General features: G+C 51.8%; 1 protein-coding gene across 25 annotated transcripts in view; it reads left to right on the plus strand.

Annotated features, from left to right (window-relative positions):
- The first annotated feature begins 2,430 nt into the window (after positions 1-2,430).
- TCF4 (transcription factor 4) overlaps positions 2,431-17,623 on the plus strand; it is a 117,771-nt gene continuing 102,578 nt past the window's right edge. For 5 of the 25 annotated variants that reach the window (XM_027702004.1, XM_027702005.1, XM_027702006.1 and 2 more), the window contains exons 1-2: positions 9,259-9,446; positions 11,053-11,125. In XM_027702004.1, the coding sequence (XP_027557805.1) occupies positions 9,345-9,446; positions 11,053-11,125 (175 nt within the window). In that variant the 5' untranslated portion in view covers positions 9,259-9,344. The other 20 variants (XM_027701987.1, XM_027701989.1, XM_027701990.1 and 17 more) reach the window with 16 other exon arrangements.

The raw sequence follows: 17,623 nt of genomic DNA on the forward strand, positions 1-17,623 counted from the left end.
CATGCTGCATGTTAATGAAGGGCTGGGGAGAGCTAAAGGGGGGAACTCAGGAGGGGTACATGGGGTATTGGGAAGGAATTCCTGGCTGCAAGGGAAGTGAGGCCCTGGCACAGGTTGCCCAGAGAAGCTGTGGCTGCCCCTGGATCCCTGGAAGTGTCCAAGCCAAGGCTGGAATAACCTGGGCTAGTGGAAGGTGACTGGTCAGAATGGGATGAGCTTTAAGGTCCCTCCCAACTCAATCCAGTCTGGAATTCCATGGACTGTCTTGTCTAGATGTGGTAGGAAGGTGTGAGCTGACACTTCTAAGCAGTCCAGGGAAGTGAGTGTGCCCCAGCCAAGGCAGGAGGAAGCTGAGCACAGAGAGGCTCAGCTGGAGGTGTTGATGGTGAAAGCAGAACTGCCCAGGAATGATCCCATGTGCTTTAGGATTTGGGAGTGCAGGGCCCCAGGAGGTTGTTGGTTTGGGATCAGGGGCCTGTAACTTGTGCTGTGTGGCTGCTCAGCCGAGCACAAGGCAAAGCCTCGTCCTGTTGAGCCAGCCTGTGGGTTGGAGATGAATTATTCCGTTTGCTTTTCATTTACTTTGATTTTCTCTCTATTTCCTATTCTCTAAATTAGATAACCCTGCCTTGATTTAAGGTAATTCGCCTTTACCGACTATTACTTAAGGCTGAGCATTTGCAAAGCCATTCCAGGAGGGGAGGGAGAGAAAACCACGGAAATTTAGGGGTGGGAGGAACAAAAGGAACGTGGATAGATGTGATGAACGGAGAGCTGGCCACTCCTCAGCCCCGAGAGCTGCCTTTGACCGATGCCACCAGCTTCTCCAGGGCTCCACAGACACTGCAGCTTCCTCTGTGTATCCTGTGCTTCCAAATTCCAGGAGCTGAGCTCCTGACAGTGCAGCAACAGGGACCCATGAGCAGGAAAACTGAGCTGGATGAGGCCTCTTTTCCTTCGGGGTTATGGGGAGACATTACGGGCTCGGACAATTTAACTGCCTCTCGCTGACCTCACACCCTTGACCTCGTGGAAATGGGCATCCTTTGGGTTGGACCCACTGGGCTCGTGGGAGGCGTCCCTGCCCATGGCAGGGGGTGGAATGAGATGGGATTTAAGGTCCCTTCCAACCCGACCCATTCCATGACTCTGTGGTTCCACGATCCAAACTGCATCCATCTCCTCCTCATGGCCATGGCTCCCTGCTCTGTGATGTGCCTGCCTGAGCCCCCTCTTGTCGAGAATCAGGATGTTCCACCTCGTACGGAGACAGATCCTTTCGGATCCAAATGTCTCCGAGAACAATTTTCGCCTGGAGAATGTTCCCTCGCTCCCATCTGTGCGGATCACAGTTGGAAACGCCGCCTGCACTTTCCAAACTCCTGCCTCTCCAGAAAAAAAAAATAGCCAGAGCAAACTACAAAACACAGAAAACAAGGAAAAATCCCAACACATCAAAGGGATATGGAATAAAAAGTAAGGAAAGGAAAGGCCGAAGGAATGGATCCTCCGTTTGTTTTGCTGCCTGGCAGAGCCAATAACCCCTGAGCTGCCGTGGTGTGCACATCCCCGGTCCCGGTCAGTGCTCCCTGGCACACCTCGGGAATGCCGCCGTGTGCTCCGGTGGAACCGTGTCTCGGTGCCTTCCCCGCTCTGGGGCCGCTCGATATTAATGGGCTGTCACAGCTCCCATTGTTTTCCCATTGTTTTCCCGGGCCTGCAGCTGCATTCTTTCACAGGTGCTTGGCAGAGCCGAGCGCGGTTCTTTGGGCTGCGGGGCCGAGACAAACCCCCTCCCTCGGCACAGGGTCGGGAGTTCCTCCCGGAGCAGCCGCTCTGCCCAGCCCGCCTCCTGCCCTCCCTGCTCCTCCTGCCCTCCCTGCTCCTCCTGCCCCGGCCCCCGCCCTCATCGCGCATCCCGGACAGGAAACCAAACCCCGAGTCCCACAGCGGGTTGGGCGGCGAGGGACCTTCAGGCTCGTCTTATCCCACACCCTGCCAGGGGCAGGGACACCTCCCGCCAGCCCAGGCTGCTGCCAGCCCCGTCCTGCTGGCCTTGGACACCGCAGGGATGGGGCAGCCACAGCTTCTCTGGGTGACCTCACACGCAGCCCCTTCCCAGCACTGGAATTCCCCTTCCCCCGAGCCAACCAGACTTCACCCACCCATCCCGGGGCTCCAGGCATCTGCCGTGCCAGGCTGTCTGCATTCCTGGCTTCAGGAGCTGTGACATTTGGGAAGGACCTTGGCTGGTGGCAGGTGTTCCTGCTGATCTGCAGGATCAGGGTGTACTCAGCAGGGAGGGGCTTTCCAGGGTGGGTGACTGAGAGCAAGAACTCTGGGTGCTGGGAGGTGCCAGCTGGAGGTGTCTTAGTTGGATTAGGTTTGGGAATATCAGCTGTTTCATCCAGAGCTTCAGACTAGACCTGGAAAGCCACATCCTATGAACCTGCTGGCTGCACTTTCTTCAGTGCAGACATGAAACAACACTCCTGTGGCTGAGCACGGGCAGGACAAAAGGGAAGCTCCAGGTGAGCTGAGATATAAATGATCCTTGTATATTATAGAGTTGGATACTCAGCTGCTGTAAATCCCCGACTCCAGCCCCACCAGCCTGCTCCACAGCTCCTTTATCCCTGGAAGTGCCCAAGGCCAGGTTGGATGGGACTTGGAGCAACCAGATGTACTTTGGCTTTGTGTTCTTTCCCTCTCCTGCTTTTTTTCCCCCTTAATCCCTCATTTTTTTTCAACCTTTTAAGCTCCCTCTCTGCAGACCACACAACCAATGTATCTGAGCAAGGCCCTGGAATTCCTGCTGGGGAACGGAGGTTGTTGTGTCTTAGGGAGAACTCCCTGCCCTGCCAGGACCCCTTTGGACATTTATCCACAGTTCGTGCATATCAAGGAGCAGTCAGGAGGTTCTGGGGTGGCAACTTGCAGCTCTTCCCAAGGAGCTCCAGGCAGAGGGAGATCAGTGCCCATGTTCCTGTCTCGAGTGTGGGGGGTGGCCCAGAGACAGTGCAGAGACACGTCTGTGTCTCTGAGGCTCCAACTGGAGTGTCTGGAGGCTCCAGCCAGAGCTCTGCTGGAGGGTTCCACCAGCCCAGGTTGCTCCAAGCCCTGTCCAGCCTGGCCTGGGACACTTCCCAGGGTGGGGCAGCCACGGCTCCTCCGCTCAGCTTCTCCTCTCAGCAGCAGCCACACTTGGAGCTCTGCTCGTGTCCTCCCTCTTGTTCAGCAGAGCTGCTTTAGAAACCTGGTGCTGGCTGAATTTCTGATCCTTAAAACATTCGCAGGAACACAGGTTTCATCCCACTCAGTGGGTTATCCCAAAGAAAAAGAAATATTGGCACAAACATCGCTCCGGTTGGGGTTTATTTGACAACAAAGGGAATAATCAGGAAGCTCGGGAGAAGTCTGGGGGCCTGACACACAAAAACCTGATGGCCCTTGATGCAATGGCATCTTTCCTCTTCCTGAGTGGATTAAGAAAGATCTACTTCCAAATTTGTAGAATCCCAGCATCACTGAGGTTGGAAGAGATCTCCAAGGTCACGGAGTCCAAGCTGGGACTGATCCCAGAGCACTGAGTGCCACGTCCAGGCATTCCTTGGACACCTCCAGGGATGGGGATCCACCACCTCCCTGGGCAGCCCCTTCCAAGGCCTGACCACCCTTTCCAGCAGGAAATTCCTCCTGGTGTCCATCCTACCCTCCCCTGGCACAAGGAATTTGTTTCCCTCCAAAACATTGTAACAGGTTTGCCATGAAAATTAATTAGAGTAAAATTTCCTTTCTCATGCTCATCCCAAATAAATAACTTCTCCCAGACCTGGAAATGATATAATTGTGTGTCCAGTTCACAGTATTTAAATCCAACCTCAATCTCTTTATTAAGTACATGTATTTTTTTAAGGTTAGATTATGTCCTAGGCTGTTCCCATAAAGCAAGGGTTGGAATGTCTATGGTTTAATAAAAGGAGATTAATATGGAAATGAAACAAATCTACTGTTAGAAAAATAAGCAGAATCAAAATCCATTTAACTGAAACCTGCAGCTCTTTATATTTAAATCATAATACACTTAGAGCAGCAGCTTCCCTAAAAACTGTCCTTGTCCCAGATAGCCCTTTATTCTTCCTTCTGTGTTCCTTGTCAAGGAGCTAATTCAGGCAGCTAATTGGGACAATAACTAATCCAGCCACCATGTATTCCCCCAATTATTCCCTTCTTCATCCCTTTCCTATTCTTATTCCCGTGTATTTTTTCCAGGAGCTTGTAATTCCATTATAAGGACAAGTGAGGGAAGGCAGCACACGGTGCTCAAACTGAGGGTGTCTGGTGAACTTCTGGGGGTCTGGGATCAATAACAAATACTAATAAGACAAATAATATATAAAAATAATGTATTATAATAACAACCACCTTTTTTTGCCATCAATGGAGGGACTTCAAAGACCACTCAATAATTTAAATAATACCGTGTGGGTGAATAAACTGTTAAACCTCGTAAACTCCCTCCAGATGATATTCCCAGAGAAGTTGTGGCTGCCCCATCCCTGGAAGTGTTCAAGGCCAGGTTGGAATGGGAATCCACAGCTTTTCTGGGCTGTACTTTACTCACCAACTAGATTCCAATCAGTAGGGAAATAATAACAATAATTGTGTTTTTTAATTGCTTTTCACTGTTTAATCTGCTTTGACACATCTCCAACCAACATCCCTCTATAATTTAATGAAATATATATATAAATGTTTTCAGGGAAAAACATATTTCCAGATGCTGGTTCTTTAGGAAATAGGAAAGATTCCTGCTGAAATCTTGATAAGAAATTGCTTTATTGTGTTTTTTGTGCTCCTGTCATCACAACCTATGGATTTCCATACCGACCTACATCTGCTCATTTCCAAAAACTGAAAATACATGGAAAATCTCTGTGCATCCCCTGCACCTCTTGGCCTTTTCCCAAATCCACTGTTTTCTCCCTAATGGGCTCTGTTATTCCATACCCATTAGTAGATCCTCAAATGATGACATTTCGTTTTAATTGAAATCAAACATGCCATTCCATTAGGGAATTAGAAAACAAACCAAATTTTAATCGGAATTCATACAAGTCCAGAAGAATATTTTCCTCCCTCTGAGATTATCTTTCCATGGAAATCGGAGGGATTTTTTGATGAAACTTATCTTAGTTAAGCTGCACTGAAATGGGTGAATTTAAGGTCCCCTCCAGCCCAAACCATCTTCATGTTGACCCCATGAATCTCAAAGGGATATAATAGAAATTATGAATTTTTTGGGGCTTCATTTTCTCACTTTTTTGGAGGGAATGGGGAGTCTGATAAAATTTCCGAAGTGTAGCTGCAAATCCATAAATCCACTGAACAAGTGCACTGTCAACTCATTCCTGGATTTATGGAAAGCCCCATTTAGATGTCTTTTTATAGGAATGACAACGGGCACAACCATAGCCCCAAACCGGAGCAAACTGGAGTCTGGTACTTTGCCATCCTGGTATTACAGTTTACAGACAGTGCAAAAGTTCCTTTTGGAGTTCTGGAATATCAAGGTGAGACTTTTTGGCCAATTCTTGTACTTTTGACACCAGTGTTCACAGAGCACTTCAGCTTCCCAGGGGCTGCCCCGGCCGGGGCTGGGGGGTCCGAGGGGCAGGAAACCCCTCAGGGGGCTGCTGAGGGCTGGGGGCTGAGGAGTGCGAACCCCTCAGGGGGCTGCTGAGGGCTGGGGGCTGAGGAGCACAAACCCCTCAGGGGGCTGCTGAGGGTTGCAGAGGCTGCAAAATCCTTTGAGGGTCTGCTGAGAAATGGTGAGCTAAAAAACACCTAAAAGGGTCTGCTGAGGGTTGGGTTGGGGGGCTGAGGGGTCTGAAACCCCTGAAAGGGTTTGCTGTGTGTTGGGGGTCTGAAACCTCTGACGGGATCTGCTGAGGGATGGGGGGTCTGAGGGGCACAAAACTCTTTGAGGGTCTGCTGATGTTTGAGGGGAATGAGGGGTCTGAAACCCCTGAAAGGGTTTGCTGTGTGTTGGGGGTCTGAAACCCTTGACAGGGTCTGCTGAGGGCTGGGGGGTCCGAAGGGCCGGAAACCCCTCACAGGGGCTCAAAATGGCGGGGAGCCCCTCACGGGGGCTGCTGAGGGCTGGGGGGCTGAGAGGCACAAAACCCTTCAAGGGTCTGCTGAGAAATGGTGAGGTGTGAAACCCCTAAAAGGGTCTGCTGAGGGATGGGGGCTGAGGGGTCTGAAACCCCTCACGGGGGCTGCTGAGGGATGGGGGGGACACAAAATGGCATCTGATCATGGCTGGAGGGGCGAGGGGTCCAAAGCCCCTCAAAGGGTCTGCCGAGGGCTGAGGGGTCTGAAACCTCTCACAGGATCTGCTGAGGGGCACGAAACCCCTAAAAGGGTCTGCTGAGGGCTGGGGGGGTCATGAAACCCCTCACAGGATCTGCTGAGGGCTGTGCGGACCCCCCTCACAATGGGGGGCAGTGGGGACCTCCCTTATGATGGTGGCAATGCAGACCCCCCTCATTCCGGGGGGCAGTGTGGATCCTCTGCATTATGGGGGGCAATGCAGACCCCCCTCATTCCAGGGAGCAGTGTGGATCCTCTGCATTATGGGGGGCAATGCAGACCCCCTCACGGTGGGGAACAATGCAAACCTCCTTCATGGCCGGGGGCAGTGCGGACCCCTGTCACAGTGGGGGGCAATGTGGGCCTCTCTCATGGTGGGGCACAGTGTGGACCCGTCTCATGATGGGGGGCAACGTGGACCCCCCTCATTAATGGGGCACAATGCGGCCCCCCCCATTAGGGTGGGCAGTGCGGACCCCCCTCATTAATGGGGGACAATGCGGCCCCCCCCATTAGGGTGGGCAGTGCGGACCCCCATCATTCCGGGGGGCACCGCGGAACCCCCTGATTAACAGGGACAATGCACCCCCCCCATTCTGGGGGACAATACGGCCCCCCATCATTGCGGGGGGGGGGGCATTGCAGACCCCCATCATTAATGGGGTCGGTGGGCCCCTCTCCCTGCGGGCCCAGCGCGGCCCCAGCCCGGGGGCAGCGGCCCCTCTCCGCCGTTGTCGCTGGGGGGGCGGCGGGGTCCCTCCATCTTGTGCAGCCCCGGCGCGCCGTCCCGCCCGCTTCCTCCCGCCCTGCCCTCCTCCTCCTCCTCCTCCCTGCCCGTCACGGCGCGGGTTTATAAGGCGCGGGCATTGCCCGGATGTGAGCGGCGGGCGCTGCGGCGATGCCCGGGCGGGCTGCGAGCGGCCGCGGCTCGGCGGGGGAGGCCGCGCTGCTCACCCGGACCGCCCGCCCCGCGCTGCCCTAAACTCGGACCAACTCTGGGAACCGCCGGCCCCGCGCCCCCCCCCTGCGTCTGGGTGGGTTTCTTTTTTTTTTTTTTTTTTTGGATTTGTTTGTTTGGAGGTTTTTTTAATTTTTTTTTTTTTCGAAAGGAAGGACGGGTCCCCGAGAGCCGCGGCGCCGCGAGCCCCTCACCATGTGTCTGTAAAAAACAATAGGGCAAAAGTTGTCGGACCTTCTTTTTTCTTTTTCTTTCCTTGTTTTTTTATTATTTTTTATATGTATTTTTTAATTTATAAAATTTTTTTTTTTGGCCCCCCAAATCCCAACAAAGCCAGGTGTAGGGTGCCTGTAAAAGCTGTGGAATAAGCCGGAGCGGGACTGACACTTTCCCTACTTTTTGGTGGTTTCGGAGGGTCACACACGTGTGAGACAATAAAGCACTTTGGCAGAAGATTCCTCTCTTTTTATTTTGATTCTTTTGATTCCTTTTCTTTTTTTCCTTTTTTTATTTCCCCCCCTTGGAATATTGTGAACATATTTGTGGCCATTTAAGGTAAAGTTCCGATTTGCTGTTAGACTAACTTGTCTGTGTATTTTTTTTGCTTTCATTTTTATTTTTTGATTGAAATTGTCGATCCCGATGTGTTATTTAAAAAAAGAAAAAAAGCAAAAAAAAAAAAGAAAGAAAGAAAGTGCAAGTTCCGGGCTGTTTAAATAGATATACATTGTGTATACATTGCATAGACACGGTGTAACTACTACACGTGTGAGAGATACACCAAGGTGCAAACGCCGAGCGCGGGGACTCGCTGCTTTATTTCCTACCGGAAAATGAAATCCAAGGAGTTGTTTTTTAGCGGTGTCGGGCCTGCGAGAGGAAAATACGGAATAAAAGTGGCAGAGGGGATGAGGGAAGCAGGAAGGGGAAGGGCGGGGGGTTGCTGGCAGCGTCCCCAAAAACTTGCGCGTAAATCCAAGCGGCTGCTTTGCAAAGTTTGCAGCGATGCTCCGGGAAAACGGGAGAGCTCGGGGCTGGGATCGAGCGGGAGGGCGGGAATAAACCGGCCCCAACAAAGCAAGGTTAGAGAGAGAAATATAAAAACCCCAAGAATACGAACGGGGAGCGGGCGATCCAAAGGGGGGAAAAACCTTGTTCCTGCCGGCCAAGTCCCCGCGTCACGTGCGCCCGCGGCCCCGTATAAACGCGCTCGCCATGTGTGTGCGCGAGCCGGGCGAATCCAAAGTGGAATCCTTGGAAAAGTGCGGCGGGAGCGGGCGGGAGCCGCTCTCGGAGCTCCATGAGCGGCGGCGGCGGGTACGGAGGCGGCGCCGGGGCTGGCCGGGGTCGGGGCCGCGGGGCTGGGCTGGGCTCCGTGCCCCTTCCCTTCCCTCTTCCCTTCCTTCCCTCCCTTCCCTCGGCTCCCCTCCCCCCGGGCGCTGCCTCCGCACAGGCCCAGCCGCTCCCGGCTTGTTGTCGGCCTTATCCCCCCCTCCTCTCCGCAAATTAGGAATCGGGGCTAATTGTCCCCCGCTGCCCCCCCCCCGCCCCCGGAACCTGCACTTCGCAGCTCGCCGTGCCTTTTTTTTTTATCTCCTCTCGCTCTTTGCCGTTTCTGCCTCCAAACGCTCCTTTGCGTGGAAGAAGGAGAAGGGAAAAAGTTGGGAGCGGATGGCTGTAGTTTCTTCTCTGGGATCCTCATTCATTCCTCGCTGAACCTCCTGTTGCATAAATGATGCTCCGGGAGCCAGGCTTTGCCTGTTTTTTTCTCCTCTGGATTTGGGTTTAAGAGTGGATGTTCCCGGGTTTCGCCTCTTTGGAAATACAATATCGCCTTTTTTTTCTCTTGTTGTTGTTGTTTTTTTTTCTTTTTTTTTTTTTTGCTGCCCCTCCATCTTTTTTTTCCCTCCCTTCTTCTTCTCAACCACCCACCCCCCGACCCCCCTTGAAAAAAAGCAAAATCCGACTGTGTTTCCTGCAAGGCTCGGGATTTCTGATTGCGGTTATTTCCATGTTTCTAGGTTTGTGTGATTTTGCTAAAATGCATCACCAACAGCGAATGGCTGCCTTAGGGACGGACAAAGAACTGAGTGATTTACTGGATTTCAGTGCGGTAAGAAACAACGGTGGAAATTAGCAACAGCTGTTAAAAAAACCAAAATCTTCTAGCTGCTCTGTTAACAAAAAAAAAAATCCAACCCTCCCCCCCCAAAAAAACCCTAAAGCGACAAAACCAACCCCAAACTGTGCTCTAAGTACATTGGGCAATTTTTAATCAGCAGCTAGAAGCACGGTAAATATCTGTTTTTGCTTAAAAAAAAAAAAATCCAAGCTGAGTATTTGGAGTCTTTCTGATTGTGTGTGATGGGAGATGCAGGCGCGTTAGCAGCTTGGTTTCATGTCTCGGATGGCTCGAATAATTCCTGCCAAAAGAAACGCCCCGAAAACTGACCATTTCTCATCATTCCTCCATACCAATATTGCACTTTTACCGTGCTTTAGATTTGCGAGCGTGGTTGGCACATGAACTAATTAATTGCTAATGAGTCGCTGATATTCTCCTTTCGGTTCTTCCCTTGTTTCGTTTTTTGGCACATGGAAAGTGCAAAGAAATCCACGACTGTCTCAGTTTAAAGTTTTCCCTGAAATCTCCTCTGGCTTCTGCTGGCGCTAATGCTGCTCCGACCTTCTCGGCGCGGCCCTGGGCAGGGGTTTGGGGCGTTCTTTTCGCGGGGAAAAAGAGGTTTTTGTCCCCCTGGGCTGGTTTGGAGGCCGAACGTTCCGCCGGACGCGTGCACTTGTCTAGTTTTGTCAGGCTCCCCCTCCCCCTCCAGCCCCTTCCTTCCTCTCCCCATCCCCTCCCTTCCCCCCAATATGTCAGGAATATCTCTCTATCCACTTAGTTATTTATTTTAGGGCAGAGCTTTCGCTGGGAGATGCGGGGCCGCTCCTAAAGCCCGGCGAGGCCCCCCCCTCTCCCCCGCGTGCTCCAGGCTGGTGCTGCCGCTCCAGCCTCGGCTGCCGAGGGATGGCTGCGGGAAGTTTGGCCGGGAATCGTAGCCCGCGGCAGCTCCGCAGCCCCCTCTCTGCTTGTCGGTGCACTTTTCCCATTTGTTCCCTGGCTTTTTGCAGGCTCTGACTCAGGGAAGGTGCGTATTATCCACCAGACGCGTCGGAGAAGGGAGAAACCAATTAGGGTCGGAATAAATGCTGGGAAGAGAGAGAGAGAGGAGCGCGAGAGAGGGAGGGAGAGGGGGCGAGGAGCGAGCCTGGCTTCCAATTGCTCGGTGGGAGAGACGGGATGAGAATTTAGGGCAGGTGGCACTTTGCATTATTATTATTTGGGTTCCCACATGCCAGGCAAATCCTGGAGCGGGATGGAAGTGGACGTTGCTACGTTGATGGCCAAGGTTGTGACCCAATCCCAACTTTTTCCGCCTTTGTCGGCGGGGAGAGCGGAGCCAGCCCCGCTTCCCAGGCTGGAGAGCTGCCGGGCGCTGGGATGGCTCGAAGTCTTCGGGAAGGGCAGATTGTTTGGGAAGCTAACGAGCCTGAGAAAAGCGGCGTGCTGGTGGGGGCTGGCAGCAATCTGCGCTCGTTTGGGGGACGATGGTTCGGGGGAGAGAAACTCCTGAGGACCGTGGAAGGAACTTTGGACTGCCAGAGGACTCGGGAATCGCTTGTTTTCCACTAGTAACGCCTCTTTGTTTTTTTTTTAGATGTTTTCACCTCCCGTGAGCAGTGGGAAAAATGGACCAACTTCCTTGGCAAGTGGACATTTCACTGGCTCAAGTAGGTACCGTTTTTTGTTTCCTCCGTGGTGCAAACGCTGTGATTTATTTCTCCATGGGCTTTACCTTTGTTGTGGTGCTTTAATCTCTCGTGGGGAGCAGATCCGTTCGGATTGGAGCGGAATTATTCCTAAGCACCGGTTATGATTATTGTGATTTTTATTATTTCCACAAGCCTGGGAGGTTTTTAGAGCACTGCCACAGATTCCTGATTTTTGAAAAACCCCTGAACTTCCCCTCTGTGTAACTGCTGTTGAAAATTGTTCTGGTTTGAAAGTAGGTTTATCTTTTTCCTTTTTTAATTTGAGCCTCGGAGAATTTTTTTTATTTCCAATTCCAAAGACTCTCTTTGTCTGGGAGGGATGAGAGTTGAAACCTCTCGCGTGCAAATGAATTTGGTGAGTCAGAACTGAAGCAGAATTGAAGCCGAATGGGAGGCTGCTGCAATTAAATATAGAAATCACAAGTATCCGAGGATAAAGGGCAGGAAAGGAAGTGTTTAGGATGAGAGAGGATGGAATATTTTTCGTGAATGGAGCCCTTTCGGTCACTTTCTCGAGCTGGGGCATTTTGCTTGTGAATATCAGAGCGTTGCAGAAGCAGGGTTTGTTTGTTTGTTATTTGGCTGTGGTGGGGCTGGACGGGCAAGTGCAGCATTCCCTGAAATCGGGAGTGGGATGACAAAGCGATCTCGGAGCTCTTGGCGGTGGAACATGTGTGGACAATAATTGTCTGGCAACTCCAGTTTTATAGGGAGGCTTTTATGTGCCTGACAGATGAGAAGGCAAACTCCCAGAGATCCTTATTGCCCATTTCCTTGCCCCGGGATGCAGTTGGTGTTCCTGCCCCAGCCCCAGGTAGGGAGCTGCAGTGTTTACAGCTCCACGTGCCAATGCTCCGGCCGTGGGCTTGTACCCGGATCCTGGGCAATCCAGGGGGGAATTCGGGCACAGCTCCCCTGCAAACTGCCCCTGGACACCCACCTCCTTCCAGAGGGTTTCATGCCCAATGTTCCCAGCTTTTGCTCGGTTCAAGGCACCCCTTCTCTTTATCCAGCATTTCATTAAGTGCACTGGGTCATCAGTCAGCTTTTGGTTTCCAGAGCAGGATTCCTTATTGGCAGTTGGTCTGCAGTGGAATGTTTTTTAAGCTCGGGTGCCACCTGAACACTCATTTTGTGCCTTTTATTCTGTGGAGCCTTTGGACATAACACCGTGGGTTTGTTTTGTCTCCCCAAACTTGGTTGTGTTGTGCTTGCAGCGACTTGGAGAATTTTGCCGTTGGGGCTGAACAACTTTCCAAACACGAGCTGTAGGTTTTAATCCCATTTTTTGCCATTTTGCGCCGTAATTTTCCGAGCCGATTTCGGGGGATATGGAATATCCACTCTATTTGTTTTCAGGGGAGTGTTTGTGCCAGACAAATCAATTTGTCACGCTCGGAGCCCAGGCCGTGCAGAGCCACCACTTGGGCTGGGTGACCCCAGAGTTATATTTAATAATTCCATCCCAAGCCTCAGCTCTGGAGTCCCTTGGATCAGGAGGACAAACCAGAGCAGGGAGTGATTAAATTGTGTTTTATTGTCTCCACAGCTGAAAGGATTTGAGGAACTTTGACACCTCCTGTAGCCAAGGAGGATGATTTAATGAGCTGCAGGAAGTGAGGGTTAGGGAGATAAAGACCACTTAAAACAACACCTGAACTGTCCCACGGACAGAATTCCAGCAGAATTCCTTGTCCACATCGATGCCTGGTGGTGGAGGAGGAAGGAGAAGCTTGAGGAAGCGCCGGGCGTTTGCACAATGGCAGTGCAGGGGGCTTCTGCAAGGGAAAATAACTGGAATTTTCCTCTTGGAATATCTATTGCTCGGTAACTCGACAGGGAATTTTGCAGGGAGTGCCCAGTGCTTCCCAAAAAGCTGGGGGCGATGCCAGGGAGGTGCGTGGCCTGAGGATGGAGGTGCGTGGCTATTGTCTGGAGCCTGTGCAGGGATGGGATGAGCCAGGGCTTGGGAATTTGGGATTGCACGGATACCGCCGGGATAACTGCTCCGAGAGGGGTTTCTGTGCTCCGTGGCAGGACCGAAGCGGCTCCGTCAGTGACAGCAAACGTGGTTTATTATTCCAGTGATGCACAGGGACAACTGCGGGGTTGGGGAGCGGGATGGATCCTGCTTTTCCTCCTGCAAGTTCTCTCTGGGAAGTTTGAGCCAGATTTTAATATTCCTCTTTAGGAATACATTTATTGAGGTGAGGAACCACAGATGTCATTGCTCTGCATTAACCTGGAACTCCTTATAGGGAGGAAAAAGAGGGAAAAACAGAGCCTCCAAAAGTAATGCCAGGCAGGGAAGTGAAACTAGCTGGACTCGAGGAAGTGTGGGAATAATTCCTGCTCCAAGTCATCCCGGGGGCTTTTCCCTCAGCTAATCCACGACTCTCTGTTTTGATTTGCAGCGTGTGGGGGGGAAAGAAAGTAAAGCCCCGTTGCCTTTGAGTCTCGAATTCCACAAACATGGCTTCTCCCGTGTTCCAGCCCGGGGAGGGCTGCAGGGAGAAAGGAATGTAACCTGAGCTCCAGCCCTGACATTCCCAGGGAGCATTTTTCACATGAAAGGCTTTTGTGAGCGCAGGGAAGGCCCAGCAGCGTGTTTGATGTGTGCAGGTGTTGGGCACAGGGCGCTGTGCCGGGCCGGAGCCTCTGACCTGCGCCGGGAGAGCCGGGGCTGGGAGCACCGGGGAGCCAAACTCCCCCGGAGTTCCCTCCGCCTTGGGTCGGCTCTGTGCAGTGATTTAAGAGCTGCTCCTTCCACTGAACAATGCACATTCATTGCAGGCACCTGGGGGGGGCTTTTCAGTTTTTCTGCTTTGTTTTCCCTTTTTTTAGGACGGTGGCCAAAAGAAAATGAATTTGCCCACATCACCTAAAATTTTGGGAGGAGTTTCCAACCCCTTCCCCGGCAAATTCATCACAAATTTATCCTACTTTGAGTGTGAGGCCCCATAAAATAAAGGGGTGATGGACCGGGGAGCGGTTTTGCCCCCGAGAATTCCCTGGGTCTGTCACATTCAGCTTATTTCGGGTTTTTATCCATTAATCAGGGCCCACATCTTCCCGATTCCCTTCGATTTCTGCTCCTTCTATTTAAAGCCTGGAATTTTACCTCCGTTTGGGAGCATCTGCTCTGGATTGCCCACTCTGAGTGTCTCTGAATAGCGTGTGGGTGGCAGCAGAATCGGAGAAAAGCGGGATTTTTCTCATTGCCCATTCCCATGGCCCAGAAAAAAAGGGAAAAAATCTCCCATCTCTGCATCTCCCAATAAAGCAAAGTCCGTTTAAAGGATTTAAATCCTCGCTTTTCATTTTGCCATTAGTTTGATTAGGGCTTGGCCTGCATTAGAGCAACAAATTAATACATCTTTAACGAGGGAATCACAAATCCAGCTCGGGTTAAAGTCCATTTTTTTTTTTTTTGATTTGGGATGTTCCGTGAGGAAATTCTGACAAATATTGTGGGGGGTTTTTGAGCACAGCCTGGTTTTGGAGTGTGGGAAAGCCGCAGAATTTTGCTGTTGGTGGTTGATCACCAAAAAAATGGAATTAAATTGAGGCTTTATCTGGAGGATGTTTTGGAGCTGCTCAGGTGAGGCACACCTGGGGATGCCGGCATGGATCCCAGTGTTCCCAGCAGAAATGTGTGCTAGGGAAGAAACACCCCATACCAGAGAGAATTTGGGCAGGAAGGGATTGTGCTGCAGAATAGCCATTCAAGAGATAAAAAAGAGGGGGGAAATCCCCCAAAAGAGCAATTCTCAGCCTTTTGCCCCATAGTGCTGCACCAAGGCAGTGGTGTGGCAGGGCCCAGCTCTCGCCATTCCAGGGCAGGGAGCCTGGGTTTCTCACGGGATATGCCAGGAAAGAGGGAAAATGGTGGTGGGCTTTGGGTGTCGGCTCGGCTCCGTCGCTCCACGTTCCCTCCTTGGAATTCCAGGTCTCTGGGGGGCTGCAGGACCCTCGGGCCCAACCCCGGCTCCCTGTGCCATATCCCTCTCGTTCTCCCTGCTGAAAACTCCGGGGCTCCACAGGAGCGACTCCTTCCCTCTTTTCCATCCCCGAGGTTTCGTAATTATGATTAAGGAGAGCAGGAATGCTGTTGCCTCCCATCCTTCCAGCTATGTTTACCCGGGATCCTCCTCCCCTCCCAGCCCTATCCCGGCCCTTCCGTGGGGGCAGCCCGAGCCCCAGGCTGTGCTGTTGGGAAGTGGCCTGAGCCCCCTGGAGCAGCCCGAGCCCCAGGCTGTGCTGTTGGGAAGTGGTCTGAGCCCCCCTGGAGCAGCCTGAGCCCCAGGCTGTGCTGTTGGGAAGTGGCCTGAGCCCCCTGGAGCGGGAGGCTGACTCCAGAGCACAGAGGTTCCTCCGGGGCTGGGCTCTTGCTCGCAGGAGCAAACTGAGTGTGGCTGCCAAGGCCACTGCGGGGCCACAGCCACCTGCAGTCCCTGGGCTGTGGAAATCTGGGAGCCCAGGGCCTGGCTGGTGAGGAAGGAGATAAAGCAGCCCGGCCATTCCCGGTGGATAACGGAATCAGGAGCTGGAGGTGCTTTGGGCAGCCTCGCTCTGTGTTCCCTCGTCTGCAATAGATTTAATAAATCAGAACCTGCTCTGGGGCCGCAGCCACCCGAGTGTCACCTGCAGGGGGGACACCCCTGCCTGCCCTTCCCAAATCCAGCTGCAGCAGGGATGTTGCTTGGCGTTATCCCATGGATATCAGGGATCTGGGAACAAAGTGGAGCTGTTAAACCAGGCAACTTGGACCTGGCTTGGACTGAAGTGGGAGCACAAAGCCTGCTCAGGGAAAAAAAACTGAGGTACGATTTGGCTTCTTCCCACTGGATTTGTGCTCGTGCCACTCCTAAGTTCATATGGATTTTTGTCAGAGGCAAACGCAGCCTCCACGGCCCGAATTCCCAGGGAACATGGAATAGGCACAAATAACCCCAAATTTTCATCTTTCACCACTTATTTCTGCAGAAGCCAAAAAATAATGGGATTTAATTTTTTTTATCACTCTCCCTCTGTAATTTAGAGACAATTTGGGAATGACTTGGATATTTTCTTTTACTTAGGAAGTCAAAGGGTTTAAGCCCCTGTTTTGGGATCCCAGGAATGTTGTGGAGAAGCTGCTTGATGTTTTTTTGACGGGATCAGCAAATGTCTTTCCTGATTAGTGTTGTAATGAGGAATAACTGAAATAGTAGGGGAACAACTAAGCCACGGGAACATATAGAGTGGAATTAAGTCGTGGAAGTTTATGCTGTTAATTGCTGGAATCTTCCTTAAATGCCTGGAATCCTGGAGCACTAAAAGCTGTCCTATAAACAATTTTGCTTTGAGCTCCAAATGATTCCTTTCCCTCTTTTCCCCCCCTTCGTCTGCTCTGATAAACAAAGTCGTTTTGGAAGCTTTACAGATCAAACATTTACTCCTCATGGTAAACTTGTTGTAGCTGGAAATCTGGAGCTCTGCAATCCCGGGAAAAGGAGAGAGTCTGGGTGGCCTGTGGTTTTCAGGGATTTAAATCCTGCTGGGATTTAACTCGGCTCCCATCAGCCAACAAACCCCTGCAGTTGTTCCATAAGGAGCAGTTACGGTTTAAAGTGCTTTTCCCAATGTTTTCCTGGATTCCAGGGCGGTGGACACCAGAGAGAAGAGTGGGAATAACCTGGGAATGTTTGCTAGGATGTAGCATGTAAAATTAATACACATGTAAGAGGATGTGCCATCTGCCAGTGGCCACTCCACAGAGTTCCTCGGCAGCCGGGAGGGATGACGGCAGCTCATCCCAGCCCCTGCAATAATTCAATTTGCTCTTATTTCTTTGGAAAAGTGGCTGCCTGAGGGGACTTATTTTTGGGCATCCGGGAGGTCCAATGTCCCCAAAATCCACCCCTTGTGCCGCTCGAAGGTTTCCAACCTGGGAATTTGGGCCCAAATCCCTGGGTTGGTAACACCAACCTGCTGAATTTTTATCACTAAGCTGTTTGCATGGAAAACTTCCTGCCTGGTGCTTCTCGGGTTGGAATGACCAAAGGCTTAATTAATTTTTTAATCTTTTCCACCGCTGCTGTGGAATTTCTTTTCCCAGCAAACTACGGGAACTAGGAAAAGCCTGGAAGAGAGAGCTGGGAGGGTTTGTTCCTTCTGCCAAGGAGTGGTTGAGCTGCGCCTCCACCGAGCAGGTGGATGGAAACTTGGGGTCATTTGGGTGGGTTTTGGGGCAGTCACAACACCGTTGGTCTGAGAACCGTCGTGGCAGTCGCTCCTTAGCTGCCCCTTTCTGTGCTCCCGGCAGTGATGCCTGTAGGAGCTGCTCCCTGTAGGAGCTGCTCCCTGTTGTTGTCTGTGCTGCTGGGGATCCAGTTTGGAAACTGCTGCTGGGTTCTCTGTGTGCCCTTGTGGAATTTGGCTGCACTTGGCGACTGTAAAGGTTTTCTTGTCACC

The sequence above is a fragment of the Neopelma chrysocephalum genome, unplaced genomic scaffold (assembly GCF_003984885.1).
Source record: "Neopelma chrysocephalum unplaced genomic scaffold, ASM398488v2 Primary Assembly neopelma1_179, whole genome shotgun sequence".
Classification (NCBI taxonomy): Eukaryota; Metazoa; Chordata; class Aves; order Passeriformes; family Pipridae; genus Neopelma; species Neopelma chrysocephalum.